Consider the following 24,704-nt stretch of genomic DNA (forward strand, 5'->3'; position numbering starts at 1 on the left):
TAAGCTCTCGGTAGTAGACACAATGTGTTTTTGTTGTTGTTTTTTTGTTTTTTGTTTTTTCACTGTTATATTCAGAACCGAGAGCTGGGTCTGGCACATGGTAATTGTTCAATAAGTTAATACCTTGTTGCACCAGCCAAAACTCCGGTATTTTCCTCAGCAGTGAGGAAGCAGACTGGTTACTGCCTCACAGTAGGTTCCTGATAAGACCTCAAGTTCTGTCTGAATAGGACTATCTACAGCTGGAATCATCTGAAAGGCCCATTCAGCTCAAAGGAAAATTTCCAAAGTATGCTAAGCACTACTCGACCAAATCTCAATACTTGACAGACAACTTTGTTGGAACTCAGGGAACCCTGAATCGGACCTCACTTGCTTTTAAAAAGGAAACATCTTACACAATTTAGAAGTCCAGTTTGGAAAAGGAATAAAAGCATGAATTTCAGTCTCTCCCAGAGAAAACCATACTACATAAATGTCTGAGAGGAATCATTTAGTATCCTGCAGTGTTAAAAGAGAGGTCCCTAGCCTGGATTGAAATACAGTATCAAACAGCAACAAAAGACATTCTATTCGGTGAAGACAAAATACCTTTTAAACAAATTAAGTTAAATTGCCTCAAATGCACAAAAGCCTTACCAAGTCAGGTTGGCTTCACTGCATTCTGCAACACTGAGGGAAAGCCTTCATTCACACATCATGAGAATGTTATCAAGCTCAATTTCTACCCTCTAGAAGCAGAGATTTGTAACAGCAAAGCTAAGAAACTACACCACTGTGCACAGTGATATGGTGTGGTACGATATTTTTTTCTGAAACACATTCACACATCAGAAATATAACATCAGGACAGAAAACTGCTTCGGTAAACAGCAGGCGCCTGAGGATTTAGTGAGAAGGTCTGTTAAGCTGTCTCATCCTGATCACTCACTGCCTCCTCTCCAGAACTTAAATAACAAGGAGTGACAGAGAGGGAAAAAAAAAAAGACCAAATTTTTTATTGAATGTATTTCACAAAGCATCTTCATCCAAAACGAGTGGTGATGCTGTAAAAGTACTACTACTTATTATTAAAAATACCTAAGATTTACTGAGCAGGGGCTGTTTGTCAGGACCTGTGGTAAATTTTACATACATTATCACATTCGTTCCCTACAATACAGCTTTCATGACAAAGCCGCTTCGGCATTCTTTAGGTATTTCAAACTTAACATATTTAAAATGGAATTTCAGATTTCCTCCCACAAAGCTTTTCCTCTCCCAATCTTCCCTGTCTTGGTAAACGGGACGCCATCCAGCTGCCCCAACTCTATTTGAAGACTTGGATAACTGACTTCCTTTCCTCTTTGGTTTCTTCTTCTCTCTTTCCATACACAATTATTTGGGGACCGGTAAGTGTGGAAAGGGAGGCTCAGAGAAATCAAACACCTCGCCCAGGTTCCTACAGCTAGAAGTGGTGGGACAGGATTCCAACCCCCGAGGGGGACCACGGTTCCCTCCACACTCACGCTCTGCTGTACTATCTCTCCAAGTTGTTTCTATGGCAGTTATGACACTAACGTGGCTGCCAACTAGGAAGCAATGTGACACAGTGCCTAAAGAAAGGGCTCCTGGAGTCAGACACACCTGGGCTCAAATTCCAGCTTAGTCGCTTATGAGCTTTGGGCAAATAACCCAACTTCCCTATGTCTCAGGCTGCTCACCTGAACAACAGGCATAATAATACCTGTCTCTGGAATGTCCTAAAGTTTAAATGAGATGAAAAGTTAATTTAAAAAAATGCTTTGTGAACTGATGACACATGCTCAATGCTCAAACTAGCAGACATTATTACCATGGCAATATTTAGTTTGTCTACATCAGCACACATTCAAATCAACAGACTGCTTTGAGGATCTCAACAGTGGCAGATATCCATTGAGAAGAAATAGAATTTGGAACCCAGGCTGAGCTGGTCTATATGCTTCATCAGCAAAACTATGAGGAACTCATTGAATGACAACCCAGAGAAATTTAAGAGTCATGCAGGAAGCACCCTGGGGATCCTCAGTCTTCCCTAGGGAGACCCTCAGTTCCCAGGTTGCAGTCTCCCGGGCCTACACAGTGGTCCTATGGCGATGGGACAGAAGTAGGTGCAAATGGGTCCGGGCTGATTAAATGCTAATGGCACAAAAAGCCGGACCCCTGCAGACACTAGGCAGCACCCCCCCACCTTCGCCCCCACAGCCATTCTGCTGCTGTGCTAGGGGCCAAGCTGTTGGATTTGTATTTAAAAGCAACAAAAAGTGTCACAACAAGTGCAATTTAATGAACCCTCCCAGATGTCACTGAACTGATGAATCCTTGCTTTTATGGTTTATCTCTTGGCAAGGATCCAGAAGGGGCTATTTCTCAGCTAACAGGTGGCCTGTTTATTATTCCATAGGTTTGGTAGAAATCGTAGTTGATTTGAAGAAGAATGAAATAATAAAAACTTTTTTAAAGCAATAAGAGAATCAACACTTCGTGCATAAATGAATAACCATCCAACCTGCCCATATTTATGTTCTGTGGGTACAAAAAGCAGCATGAGCCATAAATCTAAAATGGAGAATTTTCTTACTCTGAAACAGTCTCATTTCTATAAAGCAAACTTGTAGGCAGCTATCCTTTATGCCACTCAAACTCATGCGGCTGTTTTTCCTGTCTTTAGCTTAAAGAAGATAGCAAATCAGCAAGTTCTGTTTTCAAACTCAAGTTGTACCTGGGCTCTGATGTAACAATTTGTTGCTTGTAAGATGTTTGTTGTAGGTGACAAACGTAGCATTACAAATTCAGACGTCCCTTTGCAGCATGCAAATGTATGATGCGACATAAAAAGGTTGGCAAACACTTTTCTAAACTGGCAGGAAGATGAATCATGATCATCGATGGTACTTATTGGTCCCCACTGTGACCACTAGCGATGGTTAATTTTATGTGCCAACATGACTGGGCCATGGGGTGCCCAGATATTTGGTTAAACATTATTCTGCGTCTGTCTGTGAGGGTGTTTCCGGGTGAGATGAACATTTGAATCCGTAGACTGAGTAAAGCACACTGCCTTTCCCACTGTGGATGGGCCTCATTCCATCCATGGAGGCCTGAAGAGAACAAAAAGACAGGGCAGAGGGGAATTTGCTCTCTCTGCCTTGCTGCCTCCGAGCTGGGATATCGTCTTTTCCTGCCTTTGGGTTTGGGCTCAGACTGTAACTCATACCATGGGCTCCTTGTTCTCAAGCCTTCACATCTGAACTGGGACTCTCCTATCAGCTGACCTACAACAGCTCTCCTGCAGCTTCCCCACTGCACACCTTGGAACTTCTCATCCCCCATAGTCAGTGAGCTAGTTCTTTACAGTAAATCTCAATATATGTCTATATACATGCATGTCTCTCGCTCTCTCTCTTTCTCTTTCTTTCTCTCTTTCTCTCTCTCTCTCTCTCTCTCTCTCTCTCTCTCTCTCTCTCTCTCTCTCTCAGTTCTGTTTCTCTGGAGGACCTGACTAATACACCACTGTACTGAGCTACGGATTGACAAATGTATATGCAGAATCTGTATCCTTCCTCCACATTGGCAAGAGAATGCTCTGCAGGTGGCAGAAGTTTTTTCGAAAAGCCCCTGGGAACAGAAAACAAGGGAAAACCATAGGAGACACTAGATTTTGGAACTTCAGGGCCAGCACAGCAGCATTAGGAGGGCGCCAAGGGAGAAAGCCAGGAAGGAACTGAGTTCGACCAACACTTGTCATCTTTATGTCCAATTTGCAAATACGCAGTTAGAATGTATAGTTTGCTCGGTCCCAAGGGTACATGTGGTTTCTTTGTTTATTTTAATTTCCTACTATATTTCTACTGAAGATTTTACCTCAAAGTTAAAGCTTTGTGAAATCATAACCTCGGCTCATAGTTTATATAATTGGGCTTACGGTGTACATGGATGAAAATTCTACAAAATAAGGAAGAGAAGCAAAGGAAAAGGATCAGCCAACAAAGTGCCACCCATGTAGCACTGACAAACTAAGAATTATTCTGATAAACACAGTGTCTTCTTGCGGAGAAAGATGAAACTGTTCAAACACACTACCTTACCAGTCCTCACAACACTGCTGCACGCAGCCAGGAGCGAGCCTCTAACCCTGTGACTCCTAATCTCACATTGTTGGGCTCAGAGCCTCTGCACGGTTTTGTTAGTGTGTTTATTTTGGCTGGGGGCTCAGGAAAGAAACCAAGGAGAATTCTAAGAAAAAAATACAAAACAAAACAACCAGGAATGTAAGAAGCTGAAAAAGGGATGTAAACTATCTCCATGTAGCTGATGCAGAGAATAAACTTAAGTGCGATGAGATCTAGGAAGCAGAAAGGGAGAAGGTACAGGAAGGACACTGCTTGGGTGGCTTCTACCTGCCATGTTTGCCTGGCTGGTCCCCAGGGTTTGAAGTATCAGCTGCAGCTCCCTGACTGCTGTTGCCGCGTCTTCTCCACAGGACATGTCCGGCTCCAAGACCACTTCCAGAAGGCCAACTCCTGCCAAACAAGAGGCAGAGTCAGCCTGACTGAAGCTGTCCAATGTGATCGGCAGATAAGTCAGGCTGAAGGCTGAGGAAAACCCTGCATTACTGAAGGGTTCTCAAAGTGGGTCTCAGCCTCTGAACGGTTTCTCTCTTTCCCCTCACTGTTTGATTTCCAACTCTGCTTAAGATATGACGCTGCCGGGTCCGTGACTAGGTGTCTACGCTTGCCTCCTTTTAGGGGTGGGCTGTTAGCAAGCCCGACAGCCATCACAGTGTAAGCCGTACTCTCTAATGAGCTACATTTGGATCCCCATCTGTCAGGCTCTTGGGCCTGTGTCCTCAGTCAGTTTGGGGTAACTCTGGAGGAGAAGAGAGGTGGGCTGAGAGGAAAAGTAACGGGAAGTCTCCAAGCCTACCCGCTCTGTTCAAGTCAATGAGCGTTTGAGACCGCAGGTCATCGTGGAGGCTTTTGCCACTGTCTTGCTCCAGCTGGATCTGCTTGATCCTCACTGTCTTGTTGATCACCTGACTCCGCTTCTTCCCCACGAAGACGCTGTACGCCAAGCTCCCATTCACAGCAATCGGGAGCCTCTGCTGGGTAATTTGGTAGCCTGCCTGCACACAAACATGGCTTATACAGTCACTAGTCCATTAACAAAAGCTGGGCCCAGTTTACTAATCCTTTTCACGTCACAAAACTATAGGCTTATGGAAAAACACAAAATAAAAGTTAAAATAGGGAAAAAAGGAGAAGAAAAATTAGTTTATGCATTGCAGCCATAATTTAGCCTGGCTCTTCTGGTTTTTCCCATCCTCCCTTACTTTCCCTGGATGCTCCCCTATCCCCAATAATGATGCAATAAACAACACGAATCCCATCTTCCCTACTGAAGTACCATTCGGGGGATTAACAATAATCTCACTGTCAGAGGCTTCTAAGAAAAGAATATATTGTTTCCACTTAGCTCATTAGCCTAAACCCTGCATCTGATTACTGGACTCCTGACAGACCGTCCTTACTCGGAAGTGCTGGCTAAGCATTTTGCTATCTGCTCTCTGCACGGCTGACAGCAGCTGCTAGAGTGTTTAAGCTTGCTTTGTTCCTGCTCTTTAAGCTAACCAATCATGCCAGCTGCCCTCCCTGACCCAACTTCCCTTGTTCCTCTACCAGAAAAGGATGGGACACTCACGCTCAGCTAATGGAAAGCATGTAGTGCTAAAATACTGACAGATGTTGCAAGGACTCCCTCACCTCCTTCTAAGTGGAGAGGAAGAATTACTTTCAAATGTACGCACGCATCAACACACACTAAAGAGATGGCAGGTCAATACGGGGAACTGGAGAAGCACAGAGGATAACAGCCGAGGCACCTGCAGTGCTTGGCAGGGTCCCAGACTCTGTGTTCTCAGTACTTTACACCTTTTAATTAAAGTTTATTGGGGTGACAGTTGTTAGTAAAGTTACATAGGTTTCAGGTGGACAATTCTGTAATACATCAACTATGTATCACAATATGTGTTCACCACCCAGAGTCATTTCTCTTTCCATTACCATATATTTGATCCCTTTTACCTTCATCTACCTCCCCTGTGTTCCCTTACCCTCTGGTAACCCTCATACACTGTTGGTGGCAATGTAGATTGGTGCAGCCGCTATGGAAGGCAGTGTGGAGGATCCTCAAAAACTTAAGAGTAGAATTACCATATGACCCAGCAATCCCTCTCCTGGGTATCTACCCAAAAAATCTGAAAACATTTATCTGTAAAGATATATGTGCTCCGATGTTCACTGCAGTTTATTTATGGTGGCCAAGACATGGAAACAACCAAAGTGTCCTTCGATAGATGACTGGATGTAAAGAAGATGTGGTATATACACAATGGAGTACTATTCGGCCATAAGAAAAGATGAAATAGGACCATTTGCAACAACATGGATGGATCTTGACGTTATTACGCTACGCGAAATAAGTCACACAGTAAAAGTCGAGAACCATGAGTTCACTGATATGTGGTATATAAAACTGAAAACAACAGAAGAACAAGACAAATGAAGAAACAAAAACTCATAGACACAGACAATAGTACTTCACACCTTTTAATCCTCACGACAACCCTCGGAGGAAGGTACAAGGCACATAAGGGGTTAAGGGCCTTGCCCAAGCCACAAAGCTAGTAAGTATCAATGTTGGGATTTGAACTCAGAGGGTCTGGTTCCAGAGTCTGTGCTCCTAGTCACGGGGCCAGCATTTTTCAGACTTCAGCTGTATCAGAATCACGAGTCAGGCTGGTCAAAACACAGATGGGCTCCACCTAAAGAGTTTCTGATTCTGCTGGCCTGGGTGGCACCTGAGAGATGCCGATGCTAGAGCCCCGGGGGCCACACTTTGAGAAGCACCACATTAGGCCAACTCATTGTCTGTGCTGAAATAGGAAGTCTCAATTTGTAAACACTAAACTTAGTAGGGCTGCCACAGGAAATACAAGATGCTCAGTTAAATCTGAATCTGACAAATTTGAATAAATGGCTTATTCAGATAAACAACGAATACCTTTTTAGTATAAGTATGTCCCGTGTGATATCTAATAACACGGAGCTACCTGGACCAGACGGAACAGAAAGCCGCAGAATATGAAAACACCTCATTTTAGTCACTTACTGCTAAGTCTGCCACCTTCACAAAACTGGTTATCACTCTAAAAAGATGAAAAAAGTGCAGGTTCATTCTCACCACCCTACCAAGCAGTAGAACTTACAAAAAGGCTGGCAGCTAGAGAGGAGAAGCAGCAACTAAAGAATTCGGGTTTAGTATTTTTTACTTAATTCCCTTCCTGCTCGCACCTACCGAAAAAACCGCTCACCCCAATCTCCAGGTCAAGGAGAAGACTGTGAAGCAATAGCATCACTACCGTTTTTCTAAATCTTAAGAAGAGCCACACTTACTATCAGAGGCTCCAATCAAATGAAACATTATTTTGGGAAACGCATCCAATGTTACAATTCTGGTTCAGTGCAATAATATGAAAATTGGCTCTAGTGCACACTGGCTTCTCTTAAAGAAAAAAAACGGTCTAATTTTAAGGAAAAAGCAGGTTAATATTGGGTTTACCGCTCAACCGATGACTGTGGTTAGTCCGGGCTTCTGGGTCATGTTTCTGCTTACTGTCATCCACTTACTTGCTCCTTGTGAGATGACAGAAATATCTCCAAAGGTGACAGTCCTATTATTGGCAACTTTAGCTTCAGAGAGGGAAGCTATCACTCTTGTCTACAGAGCTACGGCACGCATTTACTGTTGCATCAGCCAGAGTTAGCTTCTGTCCTAACAGGCAATTAGTGCCAAACACCACGGCGGGGCTGAGACTGGGAACACGGGCTTCTTCTCGTCCCCGTTCAATTACGCGGGAGCCACCAGAAGCATGAGGCTAAGCGAGGAGTCAGCAATCAGGACAATTGCATCCAATCTGGTAAACATCGGGGGGCACCTGCCTTCATCAGGGCTGGGCAGAACTTCCCGCTGAGATGGACCACGTTCTGAGGGAGAACGCGAGGCACAGCCCTCCTCCCTGCCTCCAGCCCCCCAACTCTGAGGACATACAGAGGGCGGACCACAAAGCATACTTACAGGGAGGTCTGCATAGAAGTAGTGCTTCCTGTCGAACAAGGACTTCTTGTTTATGCGGCAGTTCAGCGCCAGGCCTGTCATCACTGCCGCCTCCACGCACCTCCTGTTGAGAACCTGTGGAAACACAACACACAGCTCCTCTCAGATCCGCAGGCTGAACGAATGCTTCTCCCACACACTGACAACCTCTCTGAATATTCAATTTGGCCCTTCAAAGGGCATTATCAACGGGTTGTGTGTGTGGGCAGCTCCAGTTCACAAGCCGACTCTGTCTAGAACCCAGAAAACTTTAAATGAAAAAGAAAATGCATGTGGCAGTGGGTCCCACTGGGCAGTTAGTTAATGAACTGTCACCTCAGGGATCCTTTCCCCCAATACCTGGCATTAAACAGGGAGGGTTCCCAGAAAAGCTCAACAGAGTGGTTACTACATGGAATAAATGTAATCTCACTCCCTGTGCAAGCAGAACAAGGAGCCAGTTAGAATACACGAGAGGCAGTGATTCCTGAGAGGAGGATCCAAGAAGCAGCTCTGTAAACAACCTCAGGGAGGTTGGAAAATATTTTGACAGAGAAAGAATGGACTTCTGGAAACTACAGGGCCATAGCGTTCCCTCCAGGGCTGGCCAATGGGGCACAGCTGCCTCCTTGCTTTCACTCTACGCATGCCCAACCCCCGGAGGAGGGAGTCTGAGCGCACCTGTATCGGACCCTCCTTGAGCTACTGGCCCCGCCAGGGGCGCTGGGAGTTCAGGAGTTCCTTCTGGACCTCACCTTACCCCACTTTCAGGAGCCGATGGATGGCCAAGAAATGGCTAGCAACTTTCCAGCCCAAAAAGGATGTGAAAAGCTTTGAAGAAATTTTTTTGGGGGGTGAGGTGGGGAGTGAAATAAGATAAAAAACTAGAGATAGGAGAAAGAGCAGTATGTTCTGGAGACAGGTCCAAATCTCACTTCTTCTATGTACGTATACAAGTATACATAGCTGCATGACTAGAAGCCCAGTCCTCATCTCTGAAATAAGGATTTCATCTCTACCTTGTGGAGTGGACAAAGTATCAGCTAGAAAAGCTACTCTCTAGTTCATTTCCCCCACTGGGAAATTGTTGAGGACATTGTGCTTACTGATGAAACATATTTCTGTTTGTTTTTATTATAATATTCATAACATTCTTCAGTATTTTTAGCATACTATTACTTATATAGGGCTTTCCAGTTAAGCATTTTCACATCCACCATTCTATTTCAGCCTCACCGCAACCCTATAAAGACAGAATTTATATTATTTCAATTTTTCAGAAAAAGATGAATTAAGACCCAGAGATACTGAGAGACTCGTCCGAATCACAGAGTTGGCACACGGTGAAGCTAGCTCTAACGTCCACCCATGCCCTTGCCTAGAGGGTGACAGAATCCCTCTGGTTTAGGGACTGCTTCTCCGGGCTGGGGCAATGAGTGCGGCACCCCAACACCGGCATAACTTATTGATCAAACACAGATTTCAAAAACAAATCTGCACAACAAAATGTGAGAGGCAGCTCTACTTATGGCAACACGCAGCCCACAAGCGATAACCCAAACAGCCAAACGCCCTCCTGGCGGCAGCATCACGTGTCTTTTTTTTTTTTTTTCCCAGAAGCCAGGTTACAAAACGGAGCCACCTCACAGCTTCTATTCGGAGTTCTTCATTCTGGGCCAAATTATATTGTCAGCTCTGCAGTAATAATGGTTTTCATGAAAAGATGTGTGTGGTGGGAGAACGAGATGCTCTAATTATTGATGTTTTCACTTGCTAATGTTTGGCATTTTACTGAACAGTTGTTACTGCAATACAAATATAGCTGGTGGAGACTGCTGCCAAGTTCAGGCCTGACGATTCGGGTCAAGGCACAGCGACCGTGAGGCTGGTGTCCCGGCCTAGGGCCCTTCTCTTCCTGGGCCACAGAGTGGGCTCACCTGTAGACTGCCTGACTCGCTAGTCTGGACCAGTTCTTGCTTTACTACTCCCACTATTTTTCTAACCACTGCCTTTTCTCTCATCTCTGGCCAATCAACCTGCTTCCAATCAAATGAAGAGAACCGAGGTTTATTTTGCTAGCTTATTTCTAAGCATGCATTGCTAATAAACTCACTGTGCCTGGCAGGCACTAGGAGAGCGCGGAATTGGGGGTGATCACAGACTCTCACTGTGCCTATGTGCAAACAAGTACACAGGCACTCGGTAAACCATCCATTTCCAAAGAATAAGAATGCAGCCAAACACACAAACATTGCAATGATATTGAATACACTTTAATCTTCTTTGGACGACTGAAAGGCTTGAGGTACTTCAGGGTCAGAATTATAAGCATCAATCATCACCACACCACCGTTGCAGAGAGGGGCTAGTAAATAGAGTGTGCCAGTTAAAAGAATGCCGAGGAAAAAAGAATTTATTATGATCTTAGTCAAGCTGCTTACGACAGGTGGAGGTCTAGGTCAGCATGTTCTGAGGATAAGATGCAGGGCTGGGAAATTCAACTTGAGCTGTCTTTATTCCAAAACATTTCTTAAATGTCTATAAAGTACTAGGCTTTAAGGATCCAGCGGTAAACAGGACCCTTGTCACTGGCCTTAATGAATCTGCAGTGGGACACGAACCTGCCAGTGTCTCCAACATCCTTCTTCAATTCATCTTCCATATTAGGACGATCCTGCTCAAAAAGCACATCGTACAGCGTTCTCTTGCCTAAAATCACTCAACAGCCCCCAATGTCCACATGATAAAGGCCGAACTCTTACATGATCCAGCTCCTGCCTACCGTGTTTCCCCGAAAATAGGACGACGTAACCGGAAAACAAGCCCTCGCATGTTTTTTCAGGATGACATCCCCTGAACATAAGCCCTAATGCGTCTTTTGGAGCAAAACTTAAGACCCGGCCTTATTTTCGGGGAAACACGGTACATCTTCAGTTTCATCTCCTATCACATTCCCCCTCCCCCACGGTCCAGTTCTCCTGTGTAAACCATGCTGACTGCTGACTCTCCCTATTCTTTCCCACTCAAAATCGATGGAGATGTCACCAAATCTGTGCAACTTTCGTTACTATCCTTCCTAGGTACCTCCCTGACCTCCTGCACACTTCCACTGGTGTTTATATCACAGTGCATTGAACTTGTTTACATATATTTCCGTTACACTGAGTTTCGTGAGGATGGGAACTGGCTGTTTCCTGTACTCTGGAGCCTCATATAGAACTAACAAAGAGTGGCGCTCAATGCCTGTGTGAACTGAAATGAGGAGGGAGGTGACGGATCTGAAGGGAAGGTTTCCGAGAGGCAGTAATGCCTGAATCCCCTCTCAGGTGTTACCTGCCACTTGCTAGCTCTCAAACTTGTTTCTGCAAGTGCCCTGAAGCAACAACCAATCATGTATGATATGATCAAAAAGGCGCTCAAAAACTCCAAAGCCTAACTTGTCCTTAAAGCATACTCCAGAATTTCCTTTGTAATGAACATAACGTGACCACAAGCCGTCTCAGGGTGAGCCGCAGCGACCACGAGGAAGGAAAGCAACGGTCCTGGGAACCCACACAGCACCCCGCTCCAGCGGAGCCTTAGGAGACGTCACTCCGGCTTCAGGGACAAGGAGGTATCGTGCGCTGCACCGTGTCTGAGGTGTGCTATGCACATCACACACATTTGCCGTTTCATCCTCTCACCCGTCCTAGGACCCGACTCTGTTTGATCCTCATCTTACAGCTAATGAAGGGGATCATGGAGATTAAGTGATTGGACCAAGGTGACATGGACAGTAAGAGGCAGAACCAGGAGGTTAAACCCTCCAGAAGCCAGGCTCTCACCTACCACACTCTGTCTTAAACCTCCAAAGACTACAAAGTGCGTGTGTTAGCAAGACTGCTACTAACATCTGGCCATAACTCCAGAGCAGCAACTCAAACTAAATCCTGCTGTAGAAAAGCGAAGGCAGATTTTGTCCCTAACAGTTTCTTCTCGCCACTTTCTATCTCTATAGGTTTGCTTTCAGATGTTGAGCTCCTTGAGGACAAGCACCGTATTCTTTTAACTTTGTGAAGCATTCAATCCCGCCTTTGGCATGTGGGGGTTTGATACTGAGTGGATCGACACAGGCTTTCTCCATCAGCAGGGGCGTGTGTGATGGCTAGACTTCAGATAGCCCTAGACACAGCACCCATAAAAAGACTTACTGAATAAGTAAAGAGGCTCATTCTTGTATTTAATCAGAAGACAAGGAAGGTATGACAGGTAGAGGCAGGAGACAGTCAACAAATTTCATGACTAGCAGTCAGAGCGAGCGGGCAGATCATGGCCAGAACAGGAAATGGGGGTGAGGAATGGTGCGTGGTTTTTAAAAAGAACCACTTGTTTGGCTTGTTTGTAAAACATGAGTAGTGCTAGTGCTGTAACCATAACCTGTTTAGAAACTAAAGTACATCCAGAGGAAAAGGCAGCATAAACAACCCAGAAACGTGTATGAGACCTCCAAGGACACACCGTGACCCCAACTTGAGAAACAGTTTTCTAGATTTAAGACTTATTAAGCCTAACCAAACATTTCCTGACCTCTGAGTATCACGAATCACGTATAAGGACAACTCCCAAAACATCTTTAATGAAAAAGAAAAATCACCGAGTTCTACACATTCTATTTTCTTAGCATATCTTGACTTTTCCTCTCCTCCCAAATCCTCTGGTTTAATTCAGGCTCCTATTCAAACATCACCCCGTCCAACCAACTAAACACCTAGCTCGGGTTCTCTGTCTCCACGCTTACTCCTCTAATCTCTCCTCCATACACACTCAGGAGTGACCTTCCTAAAGGATAAATGTGTTCAGATAATTCCCCTACTTAGAATCTTCCTCACTGCTCCTCATCACTAAAAGGATACAGGGCAAGAGCGTGGTGGAGTCTCCACTGCCTTTGGTGACTTAGCCCCTGACTACCTTCCAGCTCCCTCTTCCTCCATGGCTCCAAACCCAAAGACCCCGATGCAACCATGCATGTGACATACTTTTGTACAAACTGCTGCGTCTCCTGGTAATGCCCTTCTTCTTCATCCACTTGAGCAAGATCTTAGTACCCGCAAGACTCTTGGATGTCCTGCCACTACCCTAGTCTGTTGGGCCTTCTTCTCAGCTCCCATACACTCTGGTAGAGCACTGTCTCCCCACCTAGACGGAGCTTCCTGAGGGCAGTCGAGCCATTTTATCTTATGCTTCTTTGCCCCATTATCTACTTGCAATACGAAGCTGAGTAAACATTAACTGAGGTAATGAATAATTTAACATTCCCTTCATCAACAACATCCATAAGCTTCATTATGAAATAAAAGCAAAATGGTTCTATAAAATATATGTGTCAAGAAAAACAAAACCACCCTCACTGTATAAAATAGAACCCATTTAATGCAGAGACTTTACTCCACAGGTGATGGAAGAGCTGAGATGCCAGAGGGCACGTGAGGCAACTTAGGAGATTCTCAGCAGCAGGAAGCCATGCCAGCTCAGTGTGGAGGGAGGGGGGCCGAGAGAAGCAGTGTCACTAGAGCCTGGGAATGGGTCACCCAGAGGATGCTGGAAACATGGTGGCTCTGTCTCCCGGACAGGACCCATCCACTACCAGAGATGTTGCCGGGAGAAGAAAGGAACGGAGAAACATCCTGTAGCTTCTTTCCTCCCACTTCGAGTCTTTCATCAGCGCCTGCCATTGGCCTAACCCGTCAGAAGCCAGCTGACCGAGGCACTAGGAACTGCAGCCTGCGGGGAGCAGCCCTGCTCCCCCAACCCCAATACCTGGAAGAGCAGGGGAATCGTGAGGCGTGGATGTGAGGACATTTAGGCCATGACTGCACAGCAAACACATACATTTTTATACTCACTTCTCTGGCTTTTTCTGTTGATAAAGAGCTAAACAGAAAAACGATGCCACTCTCAAGTCTGTCCAACATACAAATGAACATTCTGTGGACTACTTTTTCACATACTGGGAGCCAAGACTTATGAAATGCTACTAACTTTTAAGGAGCACTTGTGATAACTCTACTTGGGTTGAACTGAACTCTAAGTCTACATTAACTATTAGGAAAGGATTTGCTAAGCAAATTACAGAATAAAAAAGATTGCATAACCTACTTAAGTCAATAAAATATTCCCTAACATGTTAACATATTATGTGAAATTCTGTTAGTTACAAATAAATCTATTCACTAAAGTCAGCCATTGGGACCTATCCCAGGAAATATCTTGTGATGTACTTCAAAGAAATAAAACTGCATGTCTCTCAAAATAGTCTGTAATTCACACCATTTTCCTCCCCTTCCTACTTTACCCTCAGCTGGTGAGCCCACGGTACTGTGATACCCAAAGTTACCCCAATGGGGATCAGCAGCTCCTCAGGAAACTGAGGTAACAGGACAAGACTAGCGTGCTCTCTGAAAATCCAGTCAGCAATTCCTCTGGAGCATTAAAAAAAAGACTACAAGGTGATGTTTTACAGAAAGTCCAAATGACAATTATTCTGTGAAACGAATGCTATATTTTACAAATCTGACGATTAAGATACAGCACGGTGAATGCTTTAATGTATGAAGAGAAAGCAATTAAGATTTATTAAGTAAAAATAAGGCAGTAAAACAGCCTAACTACTAACCATAAATTTATCTCAAAGCATGAACTCCCTCTGATTCGTATTCAAAGCAAAAGTTACCACATAGATAAATTTCCATTTTCCATTATGGTAGAGAAAATCGCTCCCCCACAGCCTTCTCACCACTGAGCTCTTTTATCATCACCCAAAACTAATACGCACACTCTTGAGCTATGATAATTAAGCTTGCTAACACTGGTCAGTTAAGATCATTTTTAAGTGGAATTTTACCATAAAAAGTTACCAGTTTAAGCAGATATTAAATATTTATATAGATATACCCACATAAATATGTATGTTCTTTGTGTCTAAACATGGGTATTATGTAGGGAAAAGGAGAAATGCTACATTTTCTCTTTTGTTTAAATCTCTTTCACAATGGAGGGAAAAAAATCAAATATCCATTTCACAGGAAACAATTCTTGTTCAAAAGAAGAGGACAGTTTGGCAGTTTCAGCCCTTCTTTAGCTCTAATGCTTCTCTCGGTTCCCAGGCCTCTTGCACCAATTCTACTACCCAGGACTGGTCAGAATGAAGGACAAGGATATTTCCTTGGTCCAAAGTGTCAGAAGGTCCAGTTTCCTCATCTGGGATTCCGTTCTCCTCCTGCCTCTGCCTACTTGGCAAGGTCAGGTGCGCTGGGGCTGTGCCCACGGCCACCACCAGGGAGGGCTGGGAAGGGCAGCTTTTCAGGCCTTTGGCACCGGCACAATCTCTCTTGCTTTTCCATGGACCACTGGAATACTAAATCAGACATTCATCTCTGTGCTTGTAGGGAAAAGGAAAAGCCCGTGGCCTTGGCAGCTCTGGCCCTGCTTCTATCCCAGTAAAAAGAGTTCTCACAGGGCATAGCCTGGTTTGCCGGGACTTCACTTTGGGGTTGGAGGCCAATGGCCCAAAGACTATAGAGTTCATTTGTGGAGCCTCATACTGGGCCAGTTACCAAGTTAGGGAGGAAGGTTTGAGAGCGGCTGGCAGCCAGTAGAAAAGCTTGGGTGTGCAGGTTAACCTGTCTCTATTCCTCTTCCCACACCACTCCTAACAGTTACTAATTTGGCGTTACTCACCGGCAATTCACCTGCTCTCCAAGAAGACTTTCACTCACTGACAAACTAGGGCAAAACTAAGTTAGAAACACCAGAGTCTCAATCTCATCTCTCTTATTATCTGTACGACCTTACGCAAATTACCTAACCACTCTCGGCCTCGGTTTCCTTATCTGTTAAGGAAAAAACTAGTTATTTTACAGGACTGTTTTGTGAGTTAAATAAAATTACTCAAGGCCTGGTAGACATTTAGTAAATACTCGTTTCAGAACAGAAGTAGTATTAAATGCAAAATGCCCATCTCAATTGAATCTTTCATAAGCAAACTTTTCTAGGAAGCAATGGAATCTAACGAGAAAGGTCTAAACAGCTCCACAGATCCATTAGTCTGGATTTACAATCCAAAGTAAGGAACAACAGATGCTGAAATTATGTGTTATATCAACATAATATTTCCCCCTTAAATGATAAACAACACCTTTTGTGATAATTAGTGTTCTCTCTAGTGGAACAGAGATCATATTTCTTAATGTCTCACGAAGCTTATATTACTTCATTTTCTGTTTTATAGTGAAGCAAAATTTTCCTGGATAACGCTGTACGCTTGCTAGAAAAAGCTCTCATTCTGAAGTGAAAAACACTATGTTTTAACAAGTTGATCAGTTATAAACTAGTTAATTGAGCCAATTTTTACTCCCATCTCATTGTTGCCTACCACACTTCTATGACTCCGTCTTCTGAGATAGCAGATACTTCTGAAACTCAAAGCGAGTCTGTGGAGAAGAGATGCATGAAGGCATGGAGTAGACTTGGGAATCGAGTTTTAAAAAAAAAATCATTGTGCTTTTGAATACTTTTTGAATGAAACTTTGGGATGGGGTCAGGATCTTGAACAGAAACAAACTTCCCCCTCCTTTACTCTGAATATTTGTCTTCCTCTTGTTCATAGCTTTTAGAAAGGCATGTTACTATTGAAAAAGCTAAAGCATTCAAACCCATTCATTTTAGGTTGCCCCCACACCAAAACTGCCAAGTCTCTTCTAACCGATCCTAAAATTTACTCACAAGACCACACCTGGAGATGCAATGGAATGACAAACCATTTCATATTACTGAAACTTCAAGAGTAATCAGTGATAATGATAAGAAATATCAATTTCATGGATGAAAAGCTCTCATGATTCCAAATGAGATCTACTTTCATCTTTATATAAAAGATGAGTATTAAGTTGAAAGATTCGATTATTGCCAAAGAAATGAAGCAACTGGTCTGAACCAATGGAACTCTAAGAAAGCCTAGCTAGGCAGTCACTATTGGTATGGAGAGAGAATTTGGTGGGCCGAGGCCTGTGAATGTCAAAAGTAAATTCCTAGAGACACATGCCACTCTGTCAAACGCGCTCCTGCTATGTCGTCAGTCCCAGGAATGTCCTGAGGTGACAACCCTTTGAAGACTCTATCAGAACCTAGGTTTTTGGGAAGAAAAATGATCTTAACTTTATGCATCCAACAGGAATAGGGCATCTTGGTAGAGGCTTCATGGCAAGCCATGGAATCATGGAGGTTAAAAGGAAAAAGAAAAAAGCCAAACTTTCCTAGAGCAAAACCCCCTATTTCCTTAATTATGTTCTTCAAGAGTAGCTAAAAGAACTGGCCTAGGCTTTAAAAAAATGTCAATGTCCGGGGAGGGAAGGGAAGGAGGGAGGGAGACATGGAAAGAGGGAGGGAGACATGGAAAGAGGAAAAGGAAAGAAAAAAAAAAAAAGAAAAGAGACTGAAGAGTCATGACAACTAAATGCAATGCCTGTCCTTAGATTGGATCCTGACTGGGGAGAAGAAAATAAAGGACAATACTGAGACAAATGTGGAAACTTGAATATGAACTGTGTCTTAGATACAGTGTCGTATCAATGTTAGCTTCTTGAGTGTGGTAAGTATACAGTGATCATATAAGAGAAAGTTTTTGTCCCTAGGAGAGAGAGGCTGAAATATTCAGGGATGAAGTGCCATGACGTCTGCAACTTACTCTCAAATAGATCATCCAAAAGGAAAAAACAACCTACACGGGAGACGGATGTTCATTGTACTATTCTTTCAACTTTCTGTAAGTTTGAATGTTTTCAACATAAAAAGTGTGGGGGGGAGAGAAAGGAGTAGATAACTCTTATACCTGAGAGGAAGGTGAGATGTTATACGCGTGAGGGGGAGAGAGAGCCCACTGCAGGCTGGAGCTATGTAAACTGATGCTAACTCGTAAAACCATACATATGGATCGTAAGTTTCCATTCACAGTTGCTGAAAATCCGTTGTGGAAAAAGGAAATATTCTATCTACTATATCTATCTAAAACTTTCTTATGCCATTATTAAGTGATGAGACATAGTAAGTCCCCTTGTGTAGGTAAAGTATGCTGCAACTCTCTTAGTAACAGGTGAAAAAAATCTGTTAACAGGGAGTTCTGTAATATATATATATGTATCTCCAGCATACAGCTATCTGCCCACGCGTGCATACACACAGATACACACACACATCTATATCTATCTATGTCTATATAATCAAGAATACGAAAGGACGATTGGTTCTTTTACCTGGTAAAAATTAATTTTCCCCAATTATATCTATTTTAGTAAATACTTTTATCTTCCCCCAAAGTTGTCTATGTACCTTGTTTCCTGTTAATGCTTCCATTCTGTCGCCTCACTATGTGAACATACATGTAATTTCTCAATTTGTGCTTCTCTGAAAGACATCTATGACTGAGAACTTTGTGTTAACGTGACTCATGCTGTGCTATGTGCCATTTTAAGTTATTTCAGGTGAGTGTTAGTTACACAAGTAACACTCCCTGCCCAACTATGAAATGGAAGTATCTGTAATTATATTTTACTGATGCAAAGTGAAGACTATGACTATCATAATAATATCAAATGATGTTCACATGCCACTTGAGAGTTTATGAAGTGATTCCGTATACATTTAACTTCTCTGCATAGACTCAAACATGGATGAGAACAAGCAATAAGATAAATAAGATACTAGCTGGTGGCGGTAAGTAAACAAAGGTTGTGACTGCAGGCATCTTAAATGTTTACAACCTGCTCAAAAGGAAAAATTCCATGTGTTCTGTCAGAAATGAACAATTAGCACCCACAGCAGAGGGGAGCACAGTCTGGTGCTCCCTGCCGAGAATCGGAACAAGGCAATTCTCGCTTCTTGTATTAACTGGGCCCTGACCTCCCTGTGTCCTTGGACAAGTCAGTAAGGCTCTCGGTTTCTTCTCCTATCAATTGGGGTGGGAGCCCCTGACCTTGCTCACTGGGCTGGCCTATGAGTCGGCAAATATCGCCGAAAATTGAAGACACTTGACAATCGTGTATGACTGCCCATCTGCATCTCCTACGAAAGCTGCAGAGCATGACAGAGACCCGATTGATTAGCTTCCTGCTTTTATACTTGTGAAGGGAGAGTCATGCACCAAAATTTGGATCAGAATACTTTCAAGCCTCCTGGCAACACTACTGTTTTTTGATTCCCACTTACGCTCCTGCCCCAGACTCAGGCCTTATAATAAGGACGCGACCAGTGGTGGGAGGCTGGGAAACGTGGAGACTCACTAGCAAGAACCGTGTGCCACGAGTAACAGAATGTGCCTCACAGGAGCCCCGCCTGACTACACTAACTGTGCCAACATCACCAAGCCTACGCGCGTCATCTCTGGGGTGCCAATGGCAAAGTGACTTTCTAACCCTGCCAAGATTTTAAAAAGAGCTAAAGAAAAAAATTCCCCAAGACGCTGTAGTGAAGAGAATAGCCAACTCCTCCTCCCCGCTCGCCCCCACCCACCTCTGCCATGATACTAAATGTGAAGCCGACAATACATAAGAAAATGACTAAGTAAGAAAGGCCCATCCCAGTGGCCTCAGATGACCAGTGTATATACTTGTGGTGTGGAGAAAAGAATTCCACAGAACCCACCCAAAAAGAGTGCCTCACATCTACCCCCGGGCACAACGCAGACGCAGTGGAACTGGTTCATGCCTTCGAGAGCACCACGGGGCATGCTCCACTTTCCTGCCCCCATGTTTCCATGTTTCTTTTGTCCCCCAAAGAGGAGTGAATTTTCTGACTAGTAACTTTGGGAAAAGGAATGAGCACACAGGTGTCGGCCCCTGGGCTGTGCATTTTTACCACAGGCCTCTAATATAAATCATCCGAACACAGCCTACGTGAGGGCTTTTTGATCAGCACGCTCACAGAGCTGGTATATTCTGTTCTACTCTGGCCCCACGCCAAGCATTGTCCAAGTGGAAGGCCTACAGTTTTGGGGAGCTGAGTTCAACTCAGGTAGAAAGTACTAGAAGCCATTTGCTATGTATCAAGTTACATTTTTCAATCAAGCTATTACTGGTAATAAAGCGGATATGTTCATCTCCATCTGTCTGACTTCTATGCTGATTTCTCAATTGGGTCTGGCTCAAGAGGGAAAGGGAGTATTGTTTTTATTGACTCCTTAAAACCGCACAACATCTTCCTGGAAAGTCTTTTCTAGTCCTCATAAAACCAATCTAGAAACCCCCAGAGCCTCACCAATGACTCTGCAAAGCAGAAGAAACCCAAGAGGGCCCGCTGCCATGGCCAGGCATACACTTCCTGTGAGGGAAGAGCTTTTCCAGGTCCTCTGTAGCTTTTTAAGTTCTGAAACTGTCCATGAAAGAAAAATGAATGGTACCCAGCTGCATGATTTCAGGCTGCATTTTTATTATAGGCTTCTAGTATAAATCACCCCAACAAAGCCTGTATGAACTGCCTGAATGTCAGAGACAAACACAGTGTCACAGAACACCGTTAGGTAATTTTTTTAACTACTACATATTTATATCAACACAAGACCCCTAAGCTTCCATCCTCCTGGGCGTCTTTGGTAATATGTTTGTATTTTATTTTCTACACAGTCCCACCTCACTTTCTAGTTTTACAGAATTTTGGGTGTGTCCAATTCATGTAAAGAGTCAAGAGTTCTAAGTATAGCACTCTCTCCTCAAACACGGCCCATTGTTATTGTGCTCAGTCTCCTGAACAAGCACGTATTTTGAGGGGAACACAAGCCTGCAGGAGGGGATGCGGAAATGTGAGAAAAACCCTTTCCAAACATGTACTCAAGGTTTCTTCCTCGGGAAGGATTCTCTAGGGAGATGAGCATGCTGCCTAGAAACGTTCTCTCACCAGGAAGGAAGCACAGGGCCAGGTCAGAGAGGCACTCTGCAGGCCCAGGGGAGTCACTGAGAAAGGCGGCCAGACCAGGTCCCTGAGGCTCGCCATGGGCTCCTCCCCCAACAGCCAGCTGCTCTTCTTCATTCCATCCTATTGCTTTTTAGAGTTCCCTGACAGTAACGAGATGGCATCTTCACTTCCACACAGAGGGAAGGGAATGATTCATTAAGGATAACATTTTTTTTTTTTTTTTTTTTTGGAAATGATAGCTTTTAAAGGCAATGGGTGAGAGTGTGCAACTCTGCAAAACTCGGGGGAATTTGGAAAGAGCTCAATCACTTGATCTGTGTCTGTGACAAGAGGACAGATCAAATGAGCTGGGATGTGTACAGCTCTCAGCCTCAGCTGGTGTGCAGAACTGCAACATAACACAACACAACAGAGAAGAACTGCAATTAGAAGGGAGGGATACCATGGCGACAGAGCAAAGGAAGCCAGAGAGGTGTAAAGACGCCTTTGCTAACGCATTCTGAGTCTCTGAGTCATCCACATTTACAGCCTGGGCCGAAGCCCCAGCTACACGGCCACATTCTGCAAGGCTGCAATCTTAGTCAAGTCTCAGCCCAGACTTTAGGTTAAAACAAAACAAAAAAAGTCTTCTCTAAGAACTGATTTTCTTAAGTCTGCTCTCAGGCAGGCTTGGGGTTCAAGTTTCCTAAGTCGTGGTTCAGGAACCCCCAAGCTAAGTGAAACAATGAATGAACTTGAAAAATGGCCCTGGCTTTGACCTGGGGCATCTGGCAAAAGCCAATATAAAATCCCTTTGGAGAGACACACACTCATCGAGCCACAAGATTCCCACTAATAAAGCCCTGTCAAACATGATTTCATAATTCAAAATTATAATACATAAGAGAGACCATGTGCCATTAGCCAGAATCAGCAGGCACACAAGAAGCAGAACAGCATGGCCCGAGAACTTCAGGCAATAGAATTACTGAGCAACCGACTGTAAAATAAATAGATTTAAAATTATTAAAGAAATAAAGAACTGAATACATGAAAAAAGAACAAGATATTTCCAAAAAGACAGGAGAGATTTAAAAAACAGACTTTCTATAAATGAGAGATATTCTCAGTGAAATAAAAAACTCAATGGATACCGTGTTTCCTTCCCCGAAAATAAGACCTAGCCGGAACATCAGCTCTAATGCGTCTTTTGGAGCAAAAACTATATAAGGCCAATCTTATTTTTCTATAAGAACCGGGTCTTATATAATAACCCGGATCTTATGTTAATTTTTGCTCCAAAAGACGCATTAGAGCTGATTGGCTACGTTTATTTTCGGGGAAACAGTCTGTTAAAGAGCAGAGTAGACCTACAAAGAGAGAATTAGTGAACAAGAAGAAAGCGTAGAGAAAATTTCCCACATGAAGCACAGAGAAAAGATCCTAAAACAATTTTCCCTTATGATCACTATTTGCATCGTCATATGTAGAGCTGAAAGCTGCTCACAGTCAGGGCTGCTCTCTGAATGGTGCGTCTGGGGAAATGCAATGCCCGGAGCACTGGACTGGAGGCTAATTAAGTTGGATCTTCTTTTGGCCCATTTCTTTTCCGAATTAGCACTCTTTTCCTCTTTCCTCTCTCTCCACATCTAGATCTCTCACCCAGTGGTTACTGTAATAAACAATGCATACGTACAATCAGTGTCAATGCCTTTATGTCTACAAGCATGTGGATGTACATCTATAAACATATTACATATACATTTAATAGTATTAATGTTTTGCAAGATATACACACACACACATATCTATACTTGCAAAACAATAGCACCCACATATATCAGACCTCCAGCAACTCCAGCTATGATGGGGCACAGACCGGAAGCTGAGCATCAACTGGGAGGAAGAAACACAACGTTCTAACCTGGGACATGAAGTACTTGCATGACTATGGGAAGTCACACAGCAGTTCTCACATCTGTAAAGTAAAAGGACTAAATGGAAACAATGTCCAGGACTTCTTCCTACTCTCCTCTCACATGGTTCCTGACTTCGAAAAGTTAAGTGGCTTTTCCTACCATCCATGTACTTCACTTTGTAGCAGAGGTCTCTACTCAGAGCGGTGTTATTTACATTAACAAATATGATAATCTGTCTTTCTGGGCTAGAGCAGATAAGAATAATCATTCAGAAGTGAAAAATGAGCAAGAGGTTCCTAGAATCAAATATACTGACAGTAGCTTAAGAAAGGTGAAGGGCAGATGGCTGTAGTCACAAGGAAAAAGACTGGAACATGAAAACAGAAAAGAGTGGCTGCCATTAACCATTTACAGTCGGGTCAGATAGCTTTCCACACCTCAATTACCCTCGAAGGCTCCACTGCAGTACAACACTGAGCCATAAATCATGGTGCTGATAATCTTGAGTAACCAAGAAAAGGTTACCCTATGTAAAGGCAGAAAAGTAGAAAGTGCATTTTAGAAAGATTCCTGTAAAGAGGTTAAAAAATATCAAAAGGGCTTTAGACTCCTCATGCCTGTGCATGTAAGTATGTGCAATTACATAGAAAAATCTTTCTTAAAGGAGTTACATGTATATTATACCATCAAGTGGCCCAAGAAAAGATCCATGAGCTGCTTTTTAGAACCCTATAATCATATCCCTATAAACAACACACATAAAAGGATGGTCCATCAACTGTGTGAAACCACTACGGACTGATACAAAGTAGAAGCATTATAATTAATAGTTAGATCTCATGTGGGGAATAGTGAGTGTAAGACAGGCCGAGAGGTGGGGAAAGTGAAGATGTTTGCGAAGAGGGAGGCTTTCAAGGATCAACTGAAAGCTGGAATAGTCAGTAGCAGGCAAGGAGGCGAAGGCTTCCCACATGAGGGGAAGGGAAGGTCATGCTGCCTACTGACTGTGAAAGTCCATCATCGTCATGAGTCACCTGAGTTCACGGGAAATATCCAGTTACTGACATCATAAGGCAAGTAAGGACCATCAGAAGAGCTTAAGAGCTGAAAGGGAACCGTCCCACATTTGTGTGTATGAGCTCACAGACAAACCTCTTTTAAAGTGGCAAGGGTCACGGGGCAAAGCCCTTACCACTGAACAACCCACCCTACAAAGGGATGAAAGAAAACTACATAAAAGTGTCTCTGCGAGTGACTACAAGACTCAGAACACAATGCAATTATAAGTTCTACAGATTGCATTAAAGCAAATCATTGAAATGGAAAAAAATTTTAATAGAAAAACGGTCACATTTTGTCTTCTTAGTCAAATAACGAAACATCACCTAAGTGTGAAAAGACAGACTGGTAAATATAGATCTGATTATAAATGCATGCATTTAAACACTTTCCCTCATTGCTGTTTTCTTGAATTTCTATTTCACGTAGAAGCTTTGAGTTAAAAACAACTTTTATAATAATGCTGAGAATTAAGGGTCAGGAAAGCATTTCAGCATGATGTTCTCTACAACCATCCAAGTATTTCTAAGTCTATTAGGTCCTTGGAAACAAAAGTTATTGTCAGTATCTGCTGTGTTCAGAGAGCCAGAATATTGTACCTAGCTTAAATAAATCTGTCATAAGAAATTTAAA

The 24,704-nt window shown here is 43.4% G+C and overlaps 1 protein-coding gene across 1 annotated transcript in view; it reads right to left on the reverse strand.

Moving 5' to 3' along the window:
* Window positions 1-24,704, reverse strand: part of GATB (glutamyl-tRNA amidotransferase subunit B) — an 81,757-nt gene that overhangs the window by 45,142 nt on the left and 11,911 nt on the right. The window contains exons 3-5 of the mRNA XM_033133928.1: window positions 8,158-8,271; window positions 4,948-5,146; window positions 4,422-4,544 (exon numbers count right to left, since the gene is read on the reverse strand). Coding sequence (XP_032989819.1) covers window positions 4,422-4,544; window positions 4,948-5,146; window positions 8,158-8,271 — 436 coding nt within the window. The remainder of the gene's footprint in view (window positions 1-4,421; window positions 4,545-4,947; window positions 5,147-8,157; window positions 8,272-24,704) is intronic.

Source organism: Rhinolophus ferrumequinum, chromosome 18 (genome assembly GCF_004115265.2).
Source record: "Rhinolophus ferrumequinum isolate MPI-CBG mRhiFer1 chromosome 18, mRhiFer1_v1.p, whole genome shotgun sequence".
In the NCBI taxonomy this organism is placed as follows: Eukaryota; Metazoa; Chordata; class Mammalia; order Chiroptera; family Rhinolophidae; genus Rhinolophus; species Rhinolophus ferrumequinum.